This window comes from Cebidichthys violaceus, unplaced genomic scaffold (genome assembly GCF_023349555.1).
Source record: "Cebidichthys violaceus isolate CVI_PGR_0920_01 unplaced genomic scaffold, fCebVio1.0.p SCAF_78, whole genome shotgun sequence".
Lineage (NCBI taxonomy): Eukaryota > Metazoa > Chordata > Actinopteri > Perciformes > Stichaeidae > Cebidichthys > Cebidichthys violaceus.
The window spans coordinates 283,330-310,906 of NW_027176962.1; the positions used below are offsets into that span (position 1 = coordinate 283,330).

At 40.5% G+C, this 27,577-nt stretch overlaps 1 protein-coding gene across 1 annotated transcript in view; it reads right to left on the minus strand.

Moving 5' to 3' along the window:
* Positions 1–3,519: 3,519 nt before the first annotated feature.
* kcnk3a (potassium channel, subfamily K, member 3a) overlaps positions 3,520–27,577 on the minus strand; it is a 29,394-nt gene continuing 5,336 nt past the window's right edge. The window contains exon 2 of the mRNA XM_068737368.1: positions 3,520–5,136. Within this exon, the coding sequence (XP_068593469.1) occupies positions 4,229–5,136 (908 nt within the window). The 3' untranslated portion in view covers positions 3,520–4,228. The remainder of the gene's footprint in view (positions 5,137–27,577) is intronic.

The window sequence follows — 27,577 nt, forward strand, 5'->3', positions numbered from 1 at the left end:
TGGGAAAAATGATTTGGCTTAATGCAACGCAATGGGATCGAGGTGTGAGAGGAACTGAACAGTGGACATTCAGAGGTCGAGGCTCTGGAAAGATTAGAAAGCCATCATCCACTGAACAAACAGCGCCATCCTCTCCACTTTCATTTATTCCTGCATGTGAATATGCTCTGCTGACTCTGAAAAGGACTCATCCAGAGATTATTCTGTGAAATAATGACTGCGTGTTCCACAAGTTGCCAATCTCGGGAGACAAAAAGAGTGACAGGAAAAGCTTGAAGGAAATAAAGGAGGAGGCTGAGTGTTTGCAAATGTTGAAGAAAAAAGGATGATGATGAAGAATTCACACATTTCCAGGCATAGATGTTTTTTGAGGAGTAGTGTTTTTTCTCCTGTCAGCCCCCTTTTAACCTTCTTGTTAAGTTACAAACACTCGAGTGGCTTCTTCCCTCAAAATCAATGACTTGATTTGACAGCATGCTCAGTGCTCACTGTTCTACTCTAACAAGGTAAAGCTGGTTTCTTGGTGAAATGGCTTTTTAGCAGCCATTCTGTTGCAGAGACTGCTCTATTTAATGGATTTTTGTTCTGCTTATCTGTCACCTCCAAGAATCTTTACTTTTACCTGAAATGCCATATATAAGAAGACAGGCACTATGTACATACGTATTTGCAATTCATATTAATGCGCCATCAAATGATTTAATATAAGCGTGACTTAAGAGAGAAAATGTCTTCAGTTTATTTTGTAACGCTTGGCTGACCAAGCATGAGGCCTGTCAGATGTCATTTGTGTCCTTAAACTCATAGATCCATGCATTTTCTGTAGTTTGCTCATATTACACAGCTCCAAAGACGTGTTCATCAGAGTCTTTTAGACGGGACTAAGAATGACATCAAGTGTTTTGATGGCGCTACAAAAGCTTGGATAAATAGTGCAGAACTACAACACTGAATAAAGTAGAGATTGAATTAACAAAACCATACAAATCATGCGTCATGATGTTCTTACTATTGTTTTTGGGGAATTTGGTAAAGAAGGAGAAGCTTCCATTGAAGTGCACATATAAAATACCCATTGAGAGATTTTATAACTGTTTCTTTATATATTTTGAATCAATGTTTGTCCACTAATGTTATGATGATTATCTTGGTTATTTGGTGGCTGTCAAAAAGGAGAAATGTCTGCTGCACTGGGGGACTTTGAACTCTTAACCTTAGTATTTCCAAAATCCTGGGTACAGTCCTGCTTATGATAAAAGAACAATCCCATACGGCAAAGTGCTGCCACTTGATAACATACCCTTTCTTTTCAACTTCCTGATATTTAAGAATGAACTTCAACACTGACTGGTCTTTAAAAGGTAGCAAGATATGTACAGTATTTGGATGTGGCATCATGACATTTAAATCCTAAGCTCCTCAATCTGAAAAGATTTCTTCTAATGCTTCATACTTCTCGTTTCAATTAAATATAATTAGACTTGACTGAAGAAACTGGGATAAACAATTGCTGTTCATCTGCGTAATACAGTTAATTGAAAATCTGATTAGTGATATTGCTGGCGACAGGGAGAATACACTGTAGGCCTATAAAGAAAATGGAATTGGGCCAGACATGTGTCCCTGAGGAACTCCATCATCCAAAATAAGAGCCTGCAACACATAATCCCAAAATTTTGGTCCTGCAAGACATGAACAAACCTAATGTCAGGTCATTGATTACCGTATATGTCAAACATCTATATTGTTGTTAATGGTTAAGTTTGTGACGCCTTCTTATATGTGTGCTGGTGTCGTATAAATCACAACGACAGGTGGTGTAAAGATAACAATGAGCTGTAGAGCATGTCAGGCCTTATGTCAGGGATCGCCTGGTGAAGGATGAAAGGTTAGGACATCGGGATCCCAGCGGAACGCTTCTCCTTGTAAGTGGAGTGGAAGAGTTCATGATTTGCAGCTACAGAGGTGAGAATGTGACAGTTACATAATAAATATCACAACAGGGGTGAGTAAACTTAGAGTCACCTTGTCCTAACTTTGGTTATGTAACGTGGCACCGACGCCTCGCTGAAAAGCTAGTCGCCATAAAAGCAGCGATGAGTGAGTTTTGCTGCAACAGTGTCCGAACAGACCATCTAACAAGATGAATTTCCCTAAAATGTTTATGTTTCAGTGATTCCACATGTTTTATAAATCAAAAAGCAAATTCCTGAGCATAAAACCAATCTTGAGTGAAAACAGGAAGTGGAAACAGAAGCAGCAAATGTTGTCCGGCAAAAACAAATCAGGCAGAAGATCAGTGAAAATCAATAATATTAGCAAAACGATGACTCCGTCGACATAAACAGGACCAACAATGTTTTCTGAAAGATCTGGCTGTTTAGTGTGATTGAAATGCATATTTTTATAAAGTATTTCTGCATGGAATGATGTACTCATTGCAGTAGATTTCTCAACAAAGTAAATGATTAACAGCTATTTTCACTAGACCTTCAGTAAGCCTCGATGAGGAGTTAACACTGATGATATCAAATAACAATGGGCAAAATTAAAAAACAATAACAAGATAACAGTTATTAGATCAGTTGACACTGAAATGAATAAACAGTTGTTTTAATTTAAATAATGTTTTATTATGACTGAAGAAAAAAACACATGGTAAATGTTTAGCCACACAAAGAGCCAACTGCAGTCCTTCGTTCAGTTCATGAGGGACGAACATCAATAACAATGTTGATACGACTGTTCCAGTAGAAAGAGAAAAAGCTGAAAATGTGACTGAAATGAACGTGATATGACTAAAATATTGAGAAAAAGTAAAACTACAACAAAAAAAAGACAGAAATAATAATCATGATTATGCAAGAAAAGACAAAACTTAACACCGCATAAAGACCTCATTTGGCTGAATCAAGTTTGTTTAGGTGGGCTGGAGCAAAGACCCCCTAAGTGCATGAGGTGCAAACTCTGAGGCCTTTTATAAGTGAGGTTAGCTATTATTCTCAATCATTAATAACACAGAGTATCGAGTCAAACATTGCAGACTGATAACATTAATTAGGGCGTATCATTTTCATAACAGAACATGATGTGATTCCATTAAATAAAAAAATTAAAATAGTGCGCTGAATGCCCAAAAGCATATACAAACTGTCTTCTAAGGTGCAGCAGTGAATAACATATGACTCTGTACTTTGCACAAAGTGAGCTTACGGTGCTCTAAGTTAATAAACTATCAGAATATAGTTGTGCTATATGAAAACATATGACGAGCAACAAGTACATCAAATAGTTTGATGTGCGGGAAGAAACTATGAAAAACCAATTCATAGTGATGAGGTCTGAAAGGGTCGGCAGGGAGGGGGCTAAGTGGTGAGAGACGTTGTCACGGGTTTGATTCCCACAACAGCTACAAGTGTCCAAACCAGCAAGACATTTAAGCCAAACATGCTCGATCGCCCTCCGTCAAAACATTTAAATGCCGTCAATATGAGTTTTCTCATGGAGGGAAGGAGGCTGAAAAAGACGAGAAAGTTTGGTTTGAACCTGAATTTCAGTTACAGACACACAGGAGAAGACACTGAGAATATTTTTTGAAATCTTTCACTAAAAAAATATGCTTTCTCTCACTAACACCTACAGAACTAGTGAAGTGTCCGAACATATACATTATTTCATTTCACTGCAGTGAGTATACTACTTACAACCAAAGACTCCTTTTGGAAAAAAAAAAAAGTGTATTTAAGATTATTCAATAAAATATTTCTTCATTTCGGGACATAATGCACAATCCCTCTTAAAAACATGTCTCACAGTGTAATTTGTCCTTTTTCATATCAGAACATGAAACCATATCTTATGAACAAAGAAAATACTGAATTCAACATTGTGATAGTTAATATTAGAATTCAGAGGTGCAGAGAGAGAGCTGCACATGGTTTTTTTTTCACCTGTCTTCTAACAGCAACAGTTCCAGAGTTTGTGTAACGAATGCGTCTCAAACAACCATAAGCATTATTTCTCAGTGACATCGGTAACGATGTTAGTCCTAAATGGTTTGTGCTTAGCTAATGGAGGTTAAAAACATGGAGTCTGGAGGCTTCAGCACCAGGCTCTTCAGCGCCAGAAAGAAGCACACATCTCTTTAGGACATGAGTTCAGCTCATTTATTACCAGTAGAAGGGGTCCCTTAGTGGGACTTGACCTTAAAGCATGAAATCCTCCGGGTTTAGATGGAGCTTCGGCGTTTATTGAGTCTTCTGTAGTTGTTGATGCTGTGTAGACCAGTGGAGACTGAGCTGATGCCCGAGTTGCACACGCAGCCGTTAGAGTGCAGGGGGTTGGAAAAAGCCTCCCCCTGCTCCATGTAGGTGTCCGAGCTGGAGAGGTCACGTGGGATGATCATGGGTATGGAGTATTGCAGCTTCTCTCTACTCTTGTACCAAAGGCAGGAGCACATAGACTGGAAGTGGAGCACTTCAGCGTAAACGTTACGTAGACCCCGGCTTGCCGCCCCTCCCCCACTGCCTCCAACTCCATTTCCTCCGCCGCACCCAGATGGCGTGGAGGAGGAGGAGGCCTGGTCTGCGGAACAGTGGATGTGTCCACCCGCCTGACCGTTGTGAGCGAGAAGAGCCCTCTGCTCGGCATCCCTCTTCTCGTCCTCGGCGTTCATGGTCATGAACCGCAGAACCGCTAAGTTGAGGAAGGCTCCGATCACAGCCAGGCCCGTCAGGATGTAGATGAAGCTGAACGCCACGTACTCCGGCTTGTTCTGCAGAGCTTGCTTACTCTGCAGCGCCACATAGTCCCCGAAGCCGATGGTGGTGAGCGTGATGAAGCAGTAGTAGTACGCGTGAAAGAAGCTCCATCCCTCAAAGTGTGAGAAGGCCAGTGCCCCCACACACAGCGTGCTCATGCAGGATATGAAGCCGATGATCACCATGTTGACCATGGAGACCTCAGTGTGCCTCATGCCAATGCACTTCTTCAGGCGGTGGAGCAGGTACCTGACGAAGGTGTTGATACGCTCACCTACGCTCTGGAACATGACCAAGGTGAGAGGGATGCCCAGGAGGGCGTAAAACATGCAGAACACCTTCCCTCCATATGTGCTGGGGGCCGCATGGCCATATCCTGGGGGAGAGAAAAAGAAGAAGAAGAAGAAAAGATGTGGGGTTACTAGGGCAGAACTAATAAAATCTGCAGAGCAGCGGGCAGGGGTCTGAGAAAAGAAAGGCTGGAGGCTTGGAAAGTCAAACCCTGAGTAGACAGACACAAACGATTTGTATTCTTTGAGCAGCACATCTCATAAATTCAAAGACTCTTCATTTCACAGAGGCAGGATGCAATTGAAGATGAGAATGAACAGCAGCGTGGCGGGAATGGCCAAGTATTGATGTCTTGTATGGGAGAGAGAGAGAGTGCCTGAATAATTCATTGACAATTGGTCTCTGCAGAGTGACTTCAGCTAATGAGTACATTTGCACCTAATTAGGCCTCTACATTTTTCCGGATCAAACAAACAGGACACTACAGGATACATTGCAAATATTGGAGCTTATTTTGTTTGTTTAGTAAAATCACTCTTTGTCCTGCAGTTCTTTGGATTATAACAGCCCCCGTGGCAGAATAGAATGAGTCAGCAGCGCGGTCTGTGTGCGCTCCACTGAGCCTTCAGCCCCAAAAAATGATATCCAAATTCTGAGTTAGGCAGCAGCAGAACATGCCAAAGTTTGAAGGAGCTTTTCAATAATGCATTTCCTAAACCGTGACTGATTAATAAACCATTTACTATATAGATCTATTGTGTTGTCAGTGACCGAAATGGCCGGGTGGAGAATACTGTCGACTGCTCACCACCAGCCAATTTCAGACACGGAATGACTCACACTGACTCTGAGTGATTCAGTATGCACTCAAACTGTAGAGCTCATGAATTTCAGGATGGATTTGTGCTTCCTTCCGGCACATTTCAGGTTAAGCGCCAACCTTTCGTCTCATGACGTCATCCTCTCACTCCTACATATACGGCACCCTCGCATCCAACATCATTACCGGGTGAAATATATTCCCCACATGGGGACCTGTTGCACACAGGAGCCGACAGATGATGTCCCTGATAACACTGGGATCAGCAAATGGAAAAAGGTTGACCAATAGTTTGAATGTAATTACTCCAGGGGTTGATTTAATTCTTTGGGCTCTGGTTTTATTGTCACACTGATCCGTGCGGTTGAGCCATCTGTCTGTCTGGTGCCAAATCTGTTTAAAGCTTCCCCAGTTGGGCCGCCAAAATGAGAGCCATTACAACTGATGTATCTCCTTGTGGAAGGAAAAACCTGACAGGAGCAAAAAGACATTTTGCTTCTTATGAAGCGTTGCCTATTTTTAATCTCATTCTTACAAAGACACTCATCCCATTTTTTGATGACAGAGAGATGACTGACGAGTACTCTGTTCTGATTCGTAGTAGATTTATTAAAAAAACATTTTACCAAGGAGACTGACTCTCTGATGGCCGTAGACAAGTGCACATTTCAACCATGTAGCCATTAGTTCAGGTTTCTATTTCAATTGTTTGATGAAAAGAATTTACTTTTAGCTTAGATCAACCATTAATTAAGATAGTTAAATCAAATGTTTGGGCAATACTTTTAGCAATTTATCCGTTACTTCTATTCGCTTCAACCATTAACCAATTATCTAGCTAGCAATTTCAAGTTTTTATTCAGTACTTTTATCTATTTCAAGCATTCGTCATTTGCTGACTGTCAACCGTCTTAGCTGCATCCATTACTTTGTTACTTTTAGCGAGTGGACCATTTATGCATTACATATAATTACCCCAACGGGTAATTTATATGTAATGCTTTCTTCTGAAAACTCATAGCATTCATTTGACCTAACTCTAAAAAGCATTCATCCATTACTTCAAGCTTCCCGTTTCAACATCTCTTGTCTTACTAATTTCCATCATTTGAAATTCCCATTTTTTTAAATGAGTTGACCCACAATTTTTTCTGCTAATCAGAAATACATTATCCTATACATTATTCTGCTCTCCAACATTACAGCACAGGTCTGTGAATATCCATGTGTTCTATTGATCCATCATGAATATATATTAAAATCATAACCCTTCTGAGGAAAATTTGCATTATTGCTTCTATTTGAGAGGGTACAAAGCTCCCCTCAAGCATTGCATCAGAAAACATCATAATTCCAAATTGCATTTACTTCAACCTCGCACAAGTATTTATGTTGACTTAACTCTTGGCTGAATCCAATGGAAATACTGTTTTATATGAAAACAAATTCCCAGCATCTTGATTTGTGTTCTGTCATTTGCCTCATCAGGGAACTTATCCAATGTGTTGACAAGCACCCAAAGGTACACAGAGTTGACCCCCAGTGTATGAAGTACTACATATTTTACCCATCATAAAAGTCTCATTTATTCATAACGGAACAATAATCATTTTCATATCATATCCCATACAAAATTACAGTACTGTTTAGATTACATTTTTGGTGTTTAGATTAGTGAAAATTCAGTGAGGATGCATTTTGGTCAAGGCCAGGGCATATTTAAATAAGGTTAAGATATTTTTATACAAATCACATACAAACATGCTTCTTTTGTATAAGACAGTTCAAAAACACCCAACACATTGTTCATCACTTTCTGGTTTCTCTACATGAAGTTCACCTGATGAAGGTCTGAGGAAAAAAAAACACATAAATATGCCTAAACATAGCACAAGTACATAAGCAACCCAGTTGCCAGAAACATTTTTTCCCGGCAACTGGGCAGAGAGAAGAGCTGTAGAATTAAAGATAGAAAACTGACTAATTATGGCTACCTTTACCTACTGGTCATATCAAACACTGTAGAAGCAAAACCCCTGAGAGTATTTTAAAATGTTAAGAGGAAGATTGTGTTATTTCCTGTTTAAAATGTTACTCTGAGAAGTATTTAATATAATATATATATATATATATATATATTATAAGTCCACGCCTGTAAGTAAATAAGGTAAATCCACTTGTTGACCATTCATTCATTACAGAAAGAGCAGGACATTGTGTTCAGGTGAGCACACGGGATGAGCTGCAGGCCTGTCAGTAGCTGTCAGCAGCAGGCAGCAGCTTATCGAGACGTGGGGACGACTGGAGTGACAGCAGTGCCCGTCAACAGCAGACGCAGGTGCTGGAGGCGACAAGCCCGGCGCTCCGGCCGCCGTGCGAGAGAAGAGGGGGGCGGCCCGCATGACAAGCTCTTCCTCCCCTCTCCTCCCCTTGCCTCCCCGCTCCCCCGCAGCAGTGACAAAGTTATCATGAGACAGGACGTCTCCACGGCTTGTCCTGGCACGCAGGGAAACGCCATCAGGGCCACTCGCTCTGTTTACACGGATTACAGTCATTGCCACTGACAGAGGAAAAGTGCAGCTACACTGCTCTGAAAGGTGAAAAAACAATGGACCTAACAAAGAGGTTTGATTGACATCTGGAGAACCCCAGACTCTTGCACTGGCTGAAGCTAAAGCATTAATGCTCAATACTTTGGCTGCAGCTATTTGCACATATTTCATGGAGAGAGGGGGGAAAAAAAAAAACCCAGAGAAGACATCTGGGAAATTATAGGCTCTCAGGTTTTTCCTAAGGAAACAGTAATTCCCTCTAAATTTAGCTCTGTTTCTCAATTTGTGTAAGAATTGTTGCAACATATAAAAGGGAAATCAAAGACTTTGCCGCAACCCAAGGCTGATTGTCTCATAACCTAATTTCTGTAATTATCATGTGAAAGGAAATATGAAAATTGCACAACATTGAAAGGCGATAAGAGCTTTTGAAAGACCTATTAGGCAAAACTGACAAGCAGACGAGGCTCGGGCGTACGCATGTCAGCAGAACACAGGTGCACCATACTCTAAACTCTAATTCCCTCCTCTCTGCTGCCTCTCATTGCAGAATCATAATTTACAGCCAATCTTTCAGGTTAAAAGCCTCCAGCAACAGACTACATTAAAGGCTTCAAAACAAACCATTTCACAGAGAGCAGAAATATTCCCATGCAATATCTCATGCCATTCTAAAACACTGCCAATACAATTTGAAGATGCATTGTTCAAAGTCTTTAATACATCTTTTCCCCTCTAATTTCACAATTTTGAATCCTCTCATTCATCTCAGCTAATGGACACACTTCTTTATTCAGCGATGTGCCACATTCACTTTCATTCAGATTTACTTAATACATGTTATCTTCCAACACTGCTCATCTGTAGCAATGCAAATACTATCATAGATGCTGGCTGTTGTTTTACCTTTTGGTGCTGTGATTCCTACAAAGATGACAGCTCAGTGTGAATAGTTCCTTCCTCGTCTACCTCTAAAACACAGCATCGCCCGCTGCATCCGAAGTCTTCATTATACTGATTAATGAGGCAGGCTTTGAAAATACATCAAAGAATGGCATAATGGGCCCGACAGGTCTCCAGCTCCCTGTCACTCAATTACATTTTCATTGATTACCAGGAACAATCCGTTCTCGCCAACAAGATGAGGAGCACAGCCCATTCATCAAGCACATCACCTCAGCTAATGGGGCAGGATTCTCAAAGAGGCGGCACATTTATCCGGGCTAATTTATTAGGAATTTGTAAAAAAAGAAAAAAGAAAAAAGGAGAAGCTTGTTCGAGTAAAAATAAGAAACATCAGCATACATACAAAAAAACACAATAGGTGAAATATGTGTTTTCAGATGGTAAAAATATAACATGAAATATAAATATGTGCACACCAGAGGGATTACAAATCACATTATGAAACATTGCATGTTATGTACATCGAACAAAAAGTCTCCGCAGAGTCTCCGGAGAGGAGATCTCAGGATGTGGACTCAGCAACAGAAACGCTGGTGGCAGCTCAGTTCTCTGGGGTTCAGTGGTGACTGATAATGTCCTCAGACATCTCTGCACCCTGGAGACCAAACAGTGTCACGCTATACAACACACTCATCAGTGTGTGTGTGTGTGTGTGTGTGTGTGTGTGTGTGTGTGTGTGTGTGTGTGTGTGTGTGTGTGTTGAGTGTGTGTGGTGCAGGGTTTCACTGCAGACTCAGAGGTAAAGGTGAAATCAGTATAGCCGACTGGATACTGTTGTCTTTGTGCGACGATCGGATAGCATCTCATGTTGGTAATTACTTTTCGGAAAAACTCGCAAAGTCTTCGCTGTCATCCATGAAAGTGATGAGGTTTGGTCCGAATCTTTCCAAAGTTACCAAATATATGTGAATTATGGGGAAATTTGTATAAATGATGAGCAATGTATTAAACAGCGCAGCCATTGTAAACCACAGAAGAGCTGAACAAGCTGATGAACATGAATATGATGCTGTCAGGCGGAATAACACGATTTTATGTCAAACGTGTAAAATGAGAGAGAAATACTAATGTTGAATAGATTTGAAAGCCAAAAGATTTTACAGACTTTGTATTATTATTTATATAGATTAGATTAGATTAGAGTTAGAATTGATTACTGATTAGTCGTTTAATAACGTTTCAGTGTCAAAAACAACTGAAATTTGAAATACAAGCACAAACTTTTGAAAGTTCCCACGTCAGCAGTTAGTTAAAAACTCCTATTGAAGCTGAGTAACTGCAGTAGTTCATTTACAGCTCTACTAAGACACAACTGTCAGTAAACAAATTCCTGCTGCACTGCTGAAGTGTGCTCAGAGGTGTTACGCAGAATCTAAATATTCAGCCGTATATGGCCAGACTACTTCTTCACTGTACAGGTGGCCCGAGCAGCAATCCTGGCAAGACGTCATTTTGCGTTTACGTCATCCCTTAAAATGCTGCGCAGATTGAGGAATGTTCTGTACAATCGTGCAAATAAACACCCATCATGTCATCCGTTTGGCACAGGCCCACTTTGCTTCCCAGCATGCTGTTTCCGCAGCTCCCTTTCATCTCCAGCTGCGCCTGGCCAAAGACATCATTACACGACCCGACACACTGTAACTCTTGTCCACTTGTTAGCATTAAGGATTTCCACAGAAAACACCAAAAGATGTTTCATCAAAGTCGACTATGATCCTGTATTTCCCACAAAATGATGTCCCGTCTCTATCTAGAACGTGAACCCCCACAGCCCCATCAATTCTCACTCACAGACACCTCAAACTCCAGACGACCCCACGATTGTTTATTCAGGCACTCAAACGCAAACTCCGGTCCTCCCTCCTCTGTCCATTACTCCCTCCGGCTTTTGACCCACGAGGCCTTGCTGACAGCTGCTGTGTAATGTCTGTGAGAACTCGAGGAATTTATTGGGGAAACATTATTCATATTTAAAGTCAATGAGTGAAATTATAAATCTAGAAAAAAAAAAGCCATAGTTGCTTCATTTGTTTTCAGTGGATTATAAAGAAGCCTTTTTCGGCTATTTTTAAAAAATGTCAAAGCTGTATTATGTAGTGAGGCAGCAAAGGTGCAAAACTGAATAGTAAGACATGGCAGCCCATATATAAATGCCATCAGTTAATCAAGTCTATTTGTCCTGCAACATTAGGCCTCGATGCACCAGACTTGTTGTTTATCAGCCCCTTCCAAAACCACTGCCAATCATTCATGTGACCTTTTTCTGATCTGCTATTTTATGTCTGGTTAGGTTTATACAACTAGAACTAATTGGCTAAAGTTAGGGAAAGATCGTGGTCATCGTTAAAAGAAACCCTTGTTTCTACTCCAACCTTCTCCCTAAAGTTTGCCCCTGTTTGCTTTCAATGTGACATGAACAATTTGCTTCGCTAGGCATTGTGGGATAGCGTGCAACGCACAGGACTGACCAGTGACACAAAAAAAAGGAAAGAGTCAAAGAAGAACATTATTATTTCGACCACTTTTGTACGTCCCTTCCTGCCAAGATTGCAGGTATAAACTCACTGTCGTCAGTTTGTGAATATCTGTGTGAGTGTGTGTGTGTGTGAATGGGTGAATAAGGAAAGAGGCTACATAAATGCAGTTCATTCATCATGTACACAATTAGGATACATAAATGAATGGTAGTACCTTGAAATGACTTCAGACGTCAGTCATTTCTGCAGTATACTTTTTAACTTGGATCAGAATATTTGCAGGGATGTACTTTTGTACTTGCAATGATGTCAGCTGTGTCAACTTGACATTACTCTGTTGTTGCTGTCAGCAGACCGTAAAATAGTAAGAATAATCTCTCTAATTAAACTTTCATTATAAGCCCCGACAGTGAACGATGAACCTGTCCAGCCAGTACAAGAGAGAGAGAGAGAGAGAAAGAAAGAGGGGGATACGGGATGTATTCATCTCAAGCAACCCGATGTAACACCAGAGGAGACAGCGCATTGGCAAAGCGTCTGTCTGGGTTCGCTTTAACTCGGTTACCCCTGTGTGGGCTCCAAATCGGGCCTGGGAGCATGTGCTCTCGTCCAGCTCACAGCTGAGGCCCAAACATTAAAGCATCGCAAGCCTGAAGACCAAAAGCGACCAGACATCAGAGAGCTGTGACTCTATTCCCCGAATGTACCTGTGTTGCAATAAAACCCCTCCAATCATCACGCGCAATTCACCCACAACATTTATTCACACGTCATCTGAAAATCAAAAGCAACAATCTGTGTTTCAGACCATCTTAGTCTTGTGTTTTGCATTCACTGTAAAAAAAAAAAAAAAAAAAAAAAAAAAAATCCCTATCAGGGTCTATTTCCAAAAGTACTCCTAAGGTTCCTTTTTAGGGGATATGAAAGGAAAACTTGGCAGGCTACAGTTTTCCATGAGGTCAGTAAGCAAGGCATTCCATGCAGAGTGTGAGATCCTTGGGGGAGTTAACTAATTAAATAAATCACATGATTTATGTACCTGATACACAGTTGATATGGACTTGTTTTAAAACTCACAACACAGCTGGACTAAAATGGGGTTCACTTACACAGATACTATACACAACGGGGGAGCAGAGGGAGGAGGAGGTAAGGGTAGGAGAAGAAAGGAGGAGGAAATATAAAAGGAAATGAAGGGAAACCGTTTTTGAATACATAACTCATGCTCTACACTTTAGTAAATCCATAAAAAATAATATCCATTATAGAAGGCACATTTAAAGCTTTAAAACGTAATTTAGATGGTATGAAGCCTTTAATTTGTAGTCATTGCTAATGTAGGAACTCCAATTTCTTTCCAGGCTTTTACGAGGTCGACTCAAATAACAGACGTATCAGTTTCCAAGTGCTCCATTTGGGCTATCTGCTTTTAAAGTGTGCCTGTGTGGGCAAGTAGAGAAAAAGAGAGCGAGAGAAAGCGAGAACATGTTGTGTAATGCAATACTAGAATTTGAAATAGATGCTAAAACCCATGTTGTAAACAGCTGTCAAGAGGGAAAAATATACCGTCCTATGACTGCCAAGAATAATAACAACATGAAGTCAGAACGAGTAGAGATACACAGAATAACAACATGATTGCTGAGCCAATGTGTTATCTGTCTACTAACGCCATAATTAGCCTGGACAGTGATTCCCATCCAGAGATACTTGTAACCTAGAGGGTACGTGGAAAGATTGTGGAATAGCTCCACTTCACCAACAAATGGAGAATAAAATTACCAATTGGAAAAAAGAGATCCACAATAATGTAGCTTAACACCGCTGCAATTAAAATGTGAGTTAGCAAAAGAGCAGAGAAATTGAAATAGTTAATAATCATTAAATGGTTTAAATAGACAGCTAAAAGTTATGGATAGATAATTCAAATACATATTTGAAAGTAATAGATAAACCATTGGCATAGTTCAGGTTGTTCTCGTTCCCTGTTTGTACTTAAGTAATGCACTTTAATTTGAATTGTGAGGCGGGACGCTAAGTAAGTCAGGTGACGTATTATAAGAAGGACAAAGTCTGTGTTTGGAGGTGGTTGGGATGGACCATAGACCGTATATAAAAACTGGACTTGGTCATAGACAAACCCAGTGGCTTGTGGACCAACCTTTCGAAGCCTTGAGTTCGACATTTTGGTCGTCACCATCTTAGTTTTTTACGAGATTGTAGAAGTACAACCGAGACATTTTTAGGTGACCTTAATGTTACAATTAACTTTTTTGTGAACTGAAAACACACCGTGAAAAGGTGAAGTTGTCAGATGAAAACACAGACAACTCCCAGACCGACCTGTCAATCAGAGGGTAGCCACGCCCTAAAGCATACCCTGCTTTACAGCTAACAGTAATGGATGAAGTGTTGAAATATCAAATGGATAAATGTGTTATATTGCCAAATTTAGCTAAAAGTACCGGATACATCCTGGTTCTTTCACTGTCCTACAACTGCGAACTTGTCCAAACTGAACTAAATATTGAGAGTACTGTGTAATTGATTGAAAAATAATCATTCAGTTTAAAATCAGTCACCACGAACAAATTAGGGACATGAATGTTGATGAAGGAGTTAATCCGACAGGGCTGTCGGAGTACGTCAGACAGAGACATTTGGGAGGCCCTTGCCCAGACTACAGTGGGCATAATTAGTCACAGATGTCACTGCTGCTGATGATGGTGAGGATGATGACGATCATTTTCTGTGGATTATAAAAAGAGCAGAGACACACTTACATGAAGGCTAGGAACTGGGCCAAGTGTGGTTCACACATTATTAACTGCCTCATTCTGCACTCCACGTTTTGTTTTTGCACACACAAGACGGTGAAGCGACAGCTGATACAGTGTAGAGCATAAACTCAATGTTATGGTTGTTATTCCTGACACTCTGGAGGGAGTCTTTGTGGTCCAACATGTGAGAAATTACACGTGGAAATAGTCCAGCTTGGTGTTATTACAAAACAAAGCATATGTGACAAGCCTGCTGTTTGACATGGTTATTTCACGCCTGCCTTGTGATTTCTGTTAATTTGGACTGCAGCGCCATAATGTTTTATTCAGTTGAATGCTCTTTTTAAAAATAGATGCTGCTTGTCTTGCTATCTCTGCTGCTTCTTTTCCCTCAGCCCCATTTGTATTCCTTCCAGTTCTGACTTCCCACCCTCCTTTCTTTATATATTTCTCTGTCCCATCAGTCTAAAATGTGCTCTTTCTTCGCAGCCTCTGCAGCGCAGTCACCTGGCTCTGACACCTGATTCCTCTGATATGCGTACACGCTCTGGCCTCAGTTTAGCTCGTTCAGCTGCTCTCAGGGAACAGATGCTGTCCTAAACTGACATGTGTTGGCTAAAGGGGAGCCACCACATAACACACACAGATCGGTTTACACAGCAAACTGAGTGAGAGGACTAAATGAGAGGAACACACGTAGGCACAATGATAAACATCAGTGCCTATAACACAAAGAATTTTAATTGAAAAAATGCAAACAGAAATTACATCCTGTACATATCGCAGGGTGTCCTTGTCCTTCTTATGTTGTTGTTTTAGACTAGAGCCCATAGAGAGATCAGTTTATCAGCCCATTGATGAATAACAAGACTGCAATGCCAGTTTGAGGAGAATTAGAAAACAGTGTGTAGATGACGTGCTTTGTCCACCAAAGACTGACTTCTTTTTCATTCTTTTACAACTGCAGAGAGACAGAGCGCAATTAAGTCCCGCCCACACCGGAGGGGAGAACAATTCGGCGCTTTCCATTAACTTTGTATTGCATGAAGGTTCCTTCTTGTCTCTTTCGTCTGTTAGAAAAAAACAGAAAAGGGTAAATCAGAAAGCTATGCAGTATTATATTAGCAACTTGCAAGGTGCCATAGCTAATAGCTAGCTCGTCTGTCCTATCAATTCAGTTACTAACCACATCCTTGGTAGACATTCTGAAATCTGATGTTTTTAGCTACAGGCATGTTGTCAGCATTTCAGCCGTTGGTTGTGGTGTGGGTTGTTTTCCCTACAGTGGTTTTCAGAGTATGACACTTTGTGCTCTGCCTCTATTATATCCCACTCAGCACATAGGCCTATCTCCATCACAATTAATTAATTACCAAATTTAAGATATCCCTATCAAAATTTCTGTCTTCTGTTTTCATTACAGTCAGAGCATGTGAATGCAGCTCCCACTGTTCATCAGTATAATGCACAGTAACTCCGAGGTAATTATGGTTACCCAGCGATGTCCAGTAGTCTCCAGTGACAGCAACAGTTGGTGCACGTTGTAACGCCGTCACTTTTGTGCTGGTAGGTGGATGTTTATAACCTTTGGACAGAGCCTGGCTAGCTGTAGCCTACTGTTAAAAACTTGACTGATTAGCTAAGTTCTATTTCAGGTCTCATGTTACAATAAAAACTATTCTTATTTAAGATGTTTTTATAGTGCAATATGGTGAACAGTTTTGTTTTTACAAAAGATATTTTGTTCCAACTTGTAGCTGACCTCCTAAATTTAAGAAACCGTGACCATGAAATATAAGACAAATACTACTTATTGAAGCCAATTACATGTGGTTAGGGAGCTAGTAGGAAACGCTTTAACTCTAACTCCACACATTCCCGGTTTGACTGAAATAATTCATTTTCATTTTTTGTTTTAACTTCAATATTAGTCAAGTCGAGTCCAATGGCTTTACATAAATTGTAATTAACAGAAAAGGAGGCTGACAATAACTCTACTCTAACTCTAACTCTACTCACTGAAGATACACACACATGCACAAACCCATATGAGGAAATTGTGTGTGCTTTGCACAGACAGTGCACACATCAACACTCTCACAAAGAGTGTGTGTGGTCCTTTGACAATGGCTTTCTACTGGCGACATGAGTGCCCATCAAAGTCCTGGCTGAGCTGCCTGGCTGGGCTCGTTGCCACATTGTAAAGATATCATATGTCACGTCATGCATGAGGCTAATGCTGGCACCTGGCTTAATGACTAAATGCAATTAAATCAAGTAATGGATCCTATTAAGGTGTTATATGAACCCCCTGGCTGCACTGCTGATCCTCCTCTATACTGAACATAACGTTGTCTGTTGTTTATTTTCAGATTATTTCATTGTTCTGCTGCAAAACTGATAAAATATCAAACAATGAACGCTAGTTAACCTAATGCAAGAGAGCCTCAGCTGTATTTCACAGCATGGACTTAATGCCAAATTTATTTTTCAAGTGCAACATATCTATTACATATCCTTAAACTTGCATGCACTCTTTAAATATGCAACGTGTAAGATCTGGCCAGAATTTTAGTTTTAAACATAAAGAATGGGCTAACATTATCAATAGAATGTGAAGAGGTTGCAGTGTTGACATTATGTCAAAGCCTCTATGTATTGTGTTGCAGAGGTACTGAAAAGAGCATGCTAACTGACTAGCTGCGGTCCGTTCTCTCTTGTAACACCACTTACCTTGAGAGACGATAGTGAGTCTTTGTAGCGTCCTGTCTGTCCTCAGTCCAACATGAGAGGACGAAGAAGTAGAGATGCCCAGAGGGCTCGTCAACCACGTTTAAGGTACAGGGTCTGTGTACATTTTCATAGTTAGTTTATTGGAATGAATCCAAAGTGGCAGAAACCAGCCTGTGTCAGAGAGTGTGTGGCAGCTCAGGGAGACGGACCTTCATTTAGCGGTTAGCAATTAGCTCAAATCCAGCCAGTGCAACATATTAGTGGCATAAACACACAAATGGCTAACGTAAACTATTTGCTAACGTCACTAACGTTAACGTTCCGTGCGCTGGTCGAATTTTGCATATTCTTCACCTGCTGTTAGTGTTTTTTCCGTATCTAATCACTGAATTTAGATTATGTGGAAACCAATATGAGGAAATGCTGCCCCCTATTGGTTTAGAGCAGGTGGCCAGAAATTCCACATTGCACCTTTAAATAAAGTGTTACAATGGTAAGAGGTAAAGATGATGCCAGTAGCTTACATACAATTTTGTGTATTTGTAAGGTCAAAGTTTTAATCTCCATTACAAGCAGAGAGTGTTCATCCTTGTTGATGTGACCTTAAAGCCCTGACTGCTGCTTCTTCTCAGCGCATAATTTGACACGCTAACATTTGCAGCGGACAAACACACTGAACCACGTAGAGTTGCATAACTTTGTCCAAACTCAGTGTGAATGACCGTCCAGTTCTAACTGTGTGTCGGGTCTTCTTGTCACCTTGGTGAGGTAACCAGTGCCTCAGGCTGCCCATATGGCAGGAGCAGACAGACAGGGAGCGTCAGCTCCACCTCCGCTCCATCTGCAGGTTCACCTTACCAGACTGGGTCACACAGTATCTGCAAATCCATCATAGCATCATTTTTAACTTACTTGGAGAAGTGGACGGATACATCAGTGCCACTGTTATTTTGATTCATTTAAATACCAAGCAGGTCAAGTAACATTTATCATCATGAATTGTGTGCTCACTGAAGTGTCAGGAAAATGTTAGTAATTAGCTTCTTTTTTTCCAAAGGGTGTCTTAACTTTGAGTTATTTGGTGGTATTTCTTAAGTGGCAAACTCAGACAGTCTGGAGGATAAAACCACTATAATAAGGACACGCAAATGTCACTTCGCTCAATGTTCCAGCCTGATATTCATTAGGAGCCCAAACAGCCAGATTGTCCCACTGATTTATTGGATCATGACACAGTAACAATGTGTCTAATATGAATTCAACAAAGGGATAGTGTTGAAACTCATCTTGTGGCACACAGCAGTTATTATTTGCTGTTTTCTGTTTCTCTGAGGCAAAAATACGAGTGTGTGCAGGAACATCCTGTACGTACAGTAGGTTACATTTCATACATTGGCATCTCTTCATTCTAAAACTAGTACATTTACTGTTTTGTTTTCTTACTGACGGGTTATACAGAGTGCAGTAACCAAAGACCATGAATATCATTACTCTTTAATGCTGCAATGACAGCCGGTAGGATTACTGGCAATCTAGTGTAAATGTCTTTTTGTTCAAACACCAAAGAAGGAGTTCAAAAGCTCCCTGCTTTGTATTTGGATGACTCTAAAGTGGGAGGTGCTGCCTCATTAGTGTAGTAAAAACAAATACATGAGATTATTCAGAGGCTTTATCAATTGAATATGACCAAAATTGGATAGAGGAAAAAATATTGAGTGTCTCTGTTTTCACAGTAAAACGCCCTTGTCTTAGTCAACTATGCAGCTTACAGGAACAGACACAGTGAACCAACGCTGGGCAGAGATAACAATGTTTTATGTCTGTTAGATGTCAGTGTTTTTACATTTTCAGTATCTGGACATGGCAACTATGGCTTGCTTAGGGTTAGGGAACATTTTGGTTATGGTATATAAACAGCCTGGTTAAAGTATGTTTCCATACAATGAAACTGCATTGTATATTACGTTCCGAGGGAAACTTATTCCCGTGTCACAAATACATTTTTAATTGTCTGCAGAGGTGCGTTTATAGGTCAAGATGGACTAATGAGTCAAACAAAGACTTTCACCCAGGAGACCAAAGGTTTGACTTTCGTTAATTTATGTCCGTAATTCAAGTTATATAACAAACAAACTGCTTTTAAGTCAAACCATGATTTTTGGACTAAACCTAACCAAGTAGTTTTTTTTGTGTTTCTGTTCTGTTTTGTTTCAATTTACAACATTAACCACGTGTTTAAAACTGCGACCGTTATCCAAGAGGAAATGCACTTCCCTTAAAGCATGATCAAGAATGTAATTTAGTTGGAGGCAGGGTTGAAATAAACTATTAATAAGGTAAGTTTAAGGTGAGTAAAACACGGAGAAGATCGTGGTCATAGTTAATAAAATAGCAATGTTGCTGGACTGTGATGCAACTTCAGCCCTCTCCATGAAACTTGAATGCACCAACCTCCACCTCCACACCCTTCGGGTTGCGTCTAGTTTATACAACGTGTTATCCAACCATGGCCGAAGACAAACATTGTTATTGCTGTTCTAATTGGCCACTATCAAAGGCGGGGGGGGGCAGCCTTCATAGAGCGAGGGGAGGCGCGGTAATAGTTTAACTATGAGAATAACAGCACACATTTTCTTTCTTAACATTGTTTCACTGGTTTGTATAAAAATGACAGAAGTAGTCATGAAACAAATAAAAAATGTGAGCTGAGAAAGAAGTTCAAACCCTGTTTACTTGCTACTCTGTAACGTTAACGCTGTGTTTCTACTGTTTACCTCGCAAATGTTGTAACAACAGATAAAATAGTTGCCATTAGAACTTTCCAGATTTGTAAAATCTTTTCATATAATATTATAAAAAATAAAACAAGCCTTCAAATGAATGGATCTGTTACTCAAACTGGACTTCCTGGGTCATATCACCGACCTTTCTGCTCAAAGTAACTATTTCCTTCATTACCAACACATGTTGGCATTAGGCTTAAATTGCAGGTGCAGAATTTTCCAGTATCCACAAAGTTCTCTCTAATAGGTGATCAAAAAACAACAAAAAAAAAAAATGGCAGCCACTGCCATTATTGGTCAACACAGTTGCTTGAAATGCATCTTTGACCAATCAGATTGCTCTTCAGTACCCACTGGAACAAATTGCCACGAACAATAAATAGTCTAGCACTGTTTCCCACCACACAAGCAGCATGTGAATGAGTAGCAGACACATAACACTGACAGCTGTGATATTAGGATTGTTCCACAGAAAATAGGTTAGCAGCCTGTTGTTTTAGCCCAAGGTTGTCACAGGGCGCTTGTGTTTTTTTTTTTTTTGTATGGGTATTAAATGTGTACTCATAAGCTCGCACTCCGATAGCAGCCCTCGGGGGTAAACACAACTCACCTATCACTGTTATTGTTATTATCATTAGGCCCCAGTGTGTGACAGTCCACTTCATCCAGGTTGGCTTGTTGAGAGATTAAGCAGATGCTGGAAACAAATTGGAAAACAAATTCCCCTGGGAGACAGTATATATATATATATATATATATATATATATGCCTGGCGAGCTACTGTGGCTTGGCACTGTCTGACCGAATCATTCCACCGCTCCGAGCCAGTCGGAGTAGCGTAAAGCCAATACAACACCCGGGTTATCAAAGCATTCAACACGAGGAGAAGGTTGTAGCCGTCAGGAGCCGGCGAGTTGTGAGAAAATCACTTCAGGTTGTTATGATTAGGACAGCGATGAAAGCGCTCTGTTTTGTGCGTGAACCATAAACATACAGTATTAGCTCCTCGCCTCTCACCTCGGTGTTTAGAAGATTTCCACGCCGCTGAGGAACCAACATGCTTGATGTGGAAAGATTTTTCATTTGGCTCGGCGAGGCAGAAAATGCCACAGAGGCTCCTCCACCATCTCTGTGTGCTGGGGAGGGAGACAGCTCAGTGCTTTGGGCACATAATCAACACTGGTATAAACCCCCCTTCTGTCTGGGAGAAATGTGTGCGAGAGCTGTGTTTCACGACACTGTGAGTTCCTCAGGGAGAGTTTCTTTTATAGTGTGGTTGTGTGACTGTAGCTGTGTATCGTCTTTTTATAGCAGCAGAGGCTAGTTTTTTTTCTTTTTTTTTTTTTTTTTTTTTTTTGTTCCCCCTTCAATGCAGCTTTAACTGTTTTCATGATTGAATTTCTAACTTTAATCAGCAGGTGTGTTATTTGTCAGTTGACCATTTTTCAGATTACACTGAGCTGTTTGTGTGTGTCGGTGTGCTGGGAGATTATAAATATATCACTGCTGTGGCTCTATACAGTAGCTCTAATGCTTATTGAAGGGGGTTAAAAAGAGTTCAAACGCAGTAACACGTACAGGGACACACAGATACACGCCACACACGCACGCCAATGTACACATTTTGAGCTTGGTGTTCCCATCAGCATTCAGACATTTCTCGAAGAAGTAAACAGACAATTTGCGGCTCAGCGAGGGCCATAACACTGCGTCTCCTAAGCATCGTTGAGAAAAACGTCTTCTCCCGCATTTGTGCATAAACACAAAGGCAACGTCCTTTCAGTCAACTCATATGAAATGGTTTGCATGGATTTTTTTGATTAATGCTTTCACAGCCAACGAACCGGAGCAGTGTGGACAACAAAAAACATTTAATATCTGAGAGACTGAATCTCTGGGAAGACCTTGTTGAGAGTCATAAGTGTGCGTTTGATCAGTGACCTGTAGGCAGTGTTGCCAGATTTGACTGAAAATAGACAATCAGAGCCTCAAACGTGGCCAACGTAACAGTAGAAAACAACAAATAATATTCTGACATCATTCATGTCACGGGGAAATGTTACTATGTCTGACAGTAAGATTACTGTCGGGATCTTTACATACTAGGGCTGTAGTCAACCAAAGACAATCTTGGTCGACTAAAGTTTTACCTACTAAGTAAATCTGTACATTAAATGGTCACAATGCACTGAGTGTCCTCTACCTGGTAGCCTAAATGAATTGTAAATAAACATAAGAAGCAATTTGCAGCATATTAATTAATAAAAAAAGGAGCCGTCAAGCTGTCGCAAGGGGCTGCAGTTATAATTCATACAAAACAATTAGGCTATTCATTGAACCAAACATATTAAAATATGGGAATTCTGATATGTTCACACTCTCTGTGATGTTCAGGTCTGGGTTTTGTAATACCTGCACCCACCTGACCCAACTATATCCATTATAGTAGCGCAAATGTCTTCCTTGATAACCTCATTCCCTTCACCTGGACTTCCCCCGCAAATCCCTCCAACTGCACGTCATACCCTCGTTAGATTAGTTTGTGTTTGAGTCCTGGTTTTCAGTTCACTCTTAATGGATCTTTGTTGTTGTTCTGTGATGACTCATGAATACAGAGGAGATTTCCTCAATTTTCCGTTTACCTGCAAGTCCACCTGTTCCACTCTTCCTGACAACAAGTGTGCAGGGTGCTTGTTCAGACATCAGACCAACATGTTAATGCTCCATCAGAATTACACAAAAAGGGTGAATGTCTGAGTGCGGCTTCATTATAGGAGAGAAGGGGCCTGATTAAGTAGCCCAAATTATCACAACCTACCAAATCAAAGGACAAGTATCCCAAGGTGGAAACCTTCCTAATAAGCAACACTGAGCGAAAGGTTTGTTTGAATCCTGAACTTTCCTTGTAAAGCCTCTCTCTCTCTCTCTCTCTCTCTCTCTCTCTCTCTCTGCGTCATACTCTGCTGCAGAAGCAAAGAGGGACAATAACTTGTTAGCAGCGTTGCTCCTGGAATCACCTCCCAGCTGAACTGTCTGCACACTGAACAAGTTTCCAATACCTTTCCTTTTCAGGTCAAGAGAAGAAGCACAGTGACACAGCCCCATGACACTTTCACAGCCAGTCAGTGTCACGGTGCACTGACACACTTTTTCCGTTGAGTTTCAGTCAGTCACTTATGATCTTTGTTATCGTTCGTGGAAAAACACCCAAACGATATATCATGCACAGAAATGCAGACCATGGAAACACATTCCAGCGTCAGTCTGGTGAAAAGACAAACAATGAATTGATCCTCCTAACAAGATATATATGATATCTTACATAGAGCTCCACTAAAACATGCGACACCTTCCTATGCACATGGGCACTCTACTTTAATTGAAGTTGATCTAATGTGTGTTAATCCGCTGCTAAAAATAGTCCTCAAACAAAACACTATTTACTCGCTTTTCAGTAATGTTAGCTAGAAACAACAGTGCCAGCTGTTTTTTGTGCAATTATTTTGCTTTAAAAAACAAGAAAAAACTAAAGTTTTGTGATACATTTTTAAAGATTTACCCCATCAGTAGGAAACAAATGGTCCTGCCCTTGAATACCACATAAAACGACTGAGACACATTTCAGTTAATCTCAAATGTCCAACTGGAATAATTAGGACATTAATCGAGCGACTGTTTCCAACCAACACTAAAAGCTCTGTGTTGTAGACACCCACGTCATTCAATATTCCGGGATATGAGATTATAGGCTATTCAGAGATGAAATAGAGAAAGAGGATAAACCTCACAGGAGTCAGTTTGCCACAATATAGCAGAGACTTTACATGTCGTTCGGTGTATATTTATACTTTGGAAGAAAATCAGTAGGAAACTTCAAGTGAAAGAGTTTCAGATCTCACTACTGTTTACTTTCATTTGGTTAAACTCCAGTCAGCCCCCGCTGGATTATGAAGTCTAATAAATACAAAGTCATGTTTTGTTTAGTGAGTCAGGCAAGCATTCAACTTTCCATTGAGGCAGCGGAGCATAAAGCAGACGTACAATAGGTAAACATTCGCTGGCCATGTGAACGGAGCAGCAGCAGCAATGAGAGTCACTTCTGTCAACTTTCTCAGACGTTACTCCTTCTGATCCAGAACAGCAGCAAGCTTTCTCAGCCAATAATAGCTGCTTCAACAGTTCTCTCTGAAACGCTCACTTTGGACACACAGCTCAGTGAAATTGGGTCCTTTGATGCTAAAATCTAAGCAATATTGTTAAGGCGCTTTTAATTAAAGAGACTGCATGTTGCAAGCGCTGGAAATAACACGCAAGATCCATTAAACACTTTGTCACACAGGGATTTGTTTGCTTTGGGTCTAATTATTTATACAACTGTTCGCTGATGGAGTTGTCGGTGTGTTTTACTTCCCGTTATCTGTAATATTTACCCTATTCAGTAACTCCAGGACAATAATTATGATCACGAAAACAAAGATCCCATTGAAACACACTTTACCGGAGCGCTGGCCGTCTTTATTGAAGTGTATTGCTCATTCAGGTCCACTTAGTAAACTCAGAAACTGTAGTAAACTATGTTAAACAAATCAACAAAGTATAAAAGTTGCATCATCTCCTTTATAATTACTGTCTGGAAACGAGAAAAAGAAATGATGGGATTTTGGCCAGTTGGTTACCTTAACCAGCAACATGGTGAGAGGACAGGCTTCAAATCTGTTCAATCTGATCTCACAGAGACACGTGAAACGACCATGACATGTTAACAACACATTACGTGGCTGTGGCACGGAATGTGTTTGAAATGACGTGCCGGCACCATGGAAACAATGCCAATGGAGAATCAATCAAGATCCTTCTTCACGGTGTCAATTCCCAGGTTCAACAGGAATACATTTTTAATCAAAGTCCATGTAGACACAATCTGAGCCACCGCCATGCAAATGTGCTGTCGAGGTCCTGGTTCATTTCACGCAGTTCTGCGAGATCACGATGCATTTTTCTCGGTGCCATCGCTAGTAACGGTATTCTACTGTCTTACGCAATCACAGTCAATTTTCATTGATCGCAGCTGGAAGACGGGCGGTGTAGTTATCCACGGTAAAAAAAAAAGAAAAAGGAAGTGCAAAGAAGATTTCCTGGTCATGTGATGTAATCAAGTATGTGTCATGTCAAAGTAGAAGGCCGCCTTGCTACAGCAGTAAAAACGTGTATTTTATTTAATAACTTTTAGTAGAATTCAGATAAAGCTACTGTTGCCATTCCACAGGGTAAGAAGCCAAAAAAGGTTGTACACAATGATCCTAATCAGCAGTGGATGAGCGCTCCATCCAGAGAAGCCAACTTGACATGACCTGACACATCTTACCTCGATGACATTTATAATCATTGCAGTAGATTTCAATTTCCACACCTGCCAGCATGTCAACTTGCTCAGCGCCGTTTCAAATTACGTCTGAAGGGCCGATACCTTTGTTCCTTACCCCCCTTCACCTATCGTGACCAGAGTGTCCAACTCAGCCGCACAGTTACAGCTGTCTTTATTATGAAGTGTGTGATCTTCTTGTAACCTTAGTGACACAAACTGTAAGACGGGCAAATCACACGAAGAGTCAATCAAACATTAGTCATCCTATCAGCTCGAGGCCGCACTGACTCAACGACTGTCCACTGTTCTTTCCTAATTAACATATTGTTAACATGCACATAAATGTCATGTACAATTTATGCTGTGCAATTTGGGATCTTAAAACCTGGTTAAAGTCAACAACAAAAAAATCTTTCTTTTCTTTCGTGAAATTTAGAATTTTCACTTGATGTCACATTACATCTTAGTGTGTCTGCATGATAATTGAGGAGGACAGCGGTTCACTGCAGAGCACAACATTGGGTTATGCACCAGAGAAAGTTACAGTTATCTCCCAAATCCCTTAAAAGACAGCAGCAGCTACACAGCAGTGCCGGGATCAATTCCTTAATCCAATTAAACTGTAAACTGAAACGGCTCTGGTTGATTATATACCATTACTTCTCAATTTATTCATTAAAGATAGGTTGCATGAAGCACTTCCAATTTTATTTAATTTTTGACCAATTTTAAATACCGAGTTTTTAGAAGTGTCAGTGGCCATGTTTCCAATCAATTGCCAAGGGAATTTTGAATGAGCTTTTGAAATACTGCAACAAAAGTGTGAATAAGGTGTGTTTCCATCATCTAGTTTGGAGCAAATAAACTGTTTAGAAGTTGGCGCTATAGGCTAGGCATGTCTGTCATCCGCCAAACAGAGGCTGCCATCTGGAAACAAAACAAGTCATCTACTCATCTACGAGAACAACATGGAGACACGTCCTCGGGAATTGGTTTCAATTGGGCAATTTTACACAGTCCTTTCATGTCTGCTGCTGTTGGCCACGTTTCACGCTGTCGGCAGATGAAGACAAGCATTTGCACGTTATGATAATATAATCCACTTAGCGCATCCACTGTTTTTGGACAAATGCAAAAAGTGTTATAGATTTTTGCACTTTCCATTCAGCATCTCTACTGCAATACTTCAAAATGCACAAGAAAATATGTGAATGGAAACACGACTGCTGAGAACGCTGATGTCCCAAGGTGTTCCATGAATTGCTTTTGTCTTTGCCTTTTGTTTTTGTCATCTGTCTTACTTTGCATGATCCCCATAGCTGTTTGTGAGTTCATGTTCTTGTCTGTGCTTGTTTTGTCATCACTTTTTCACACACATGAAAAAGAAAAGAAAAAAAAACCAAAACAATCAAAAGCCTCTACGGTATTTCTTGGCTCGTTCGTCTGAATATAAGAACGTCAATAAGTAGCTGAGCTCTGGTCTTTAGCATGAAAGAACACAAAAATAAAACTGCTCTGAGAACATAAGAAAACAAAGACAAAAGCATCTCTGTGTGGCTGTAAGGCTCAGAGGTGCTTTAAACTAAATAGTAACACTAGCAGCATGCTCACAATGACAATGCAAACGGTGTTTAGTCGATGTAATCGTGAGCATGTCACCATCTCTATGTCCTTTGCTATATGATTAGCACAATAATGTGATTCATTTTGCATTTTTCATTAGAGTTGGACCAACTACAATTTGGCCCTGATTGTGGCACTCGATGAAAGTTAAACGATCACCAGAATGATTGCAATTAATCCTGAGTGGTGCATGAGTGACAGAGAAATCCATCTAGTCGTCGAGACATTTCTCTCTGACCCACACGTGTGAAAGTCACGGTGGCGCCAGAGGTAAAAGTCAGAAGATCGCGACAAATTGAAGGATTCGTTGTCTGGGTAGAACATTTTGTTTCCAATCCACCTCGATTACAGACAGATGAGAAAAGTCAAAGTCTGTTTGATGTGATTATACTGGGGGGGGAAAAAAAGCAACAGCATGTTTATG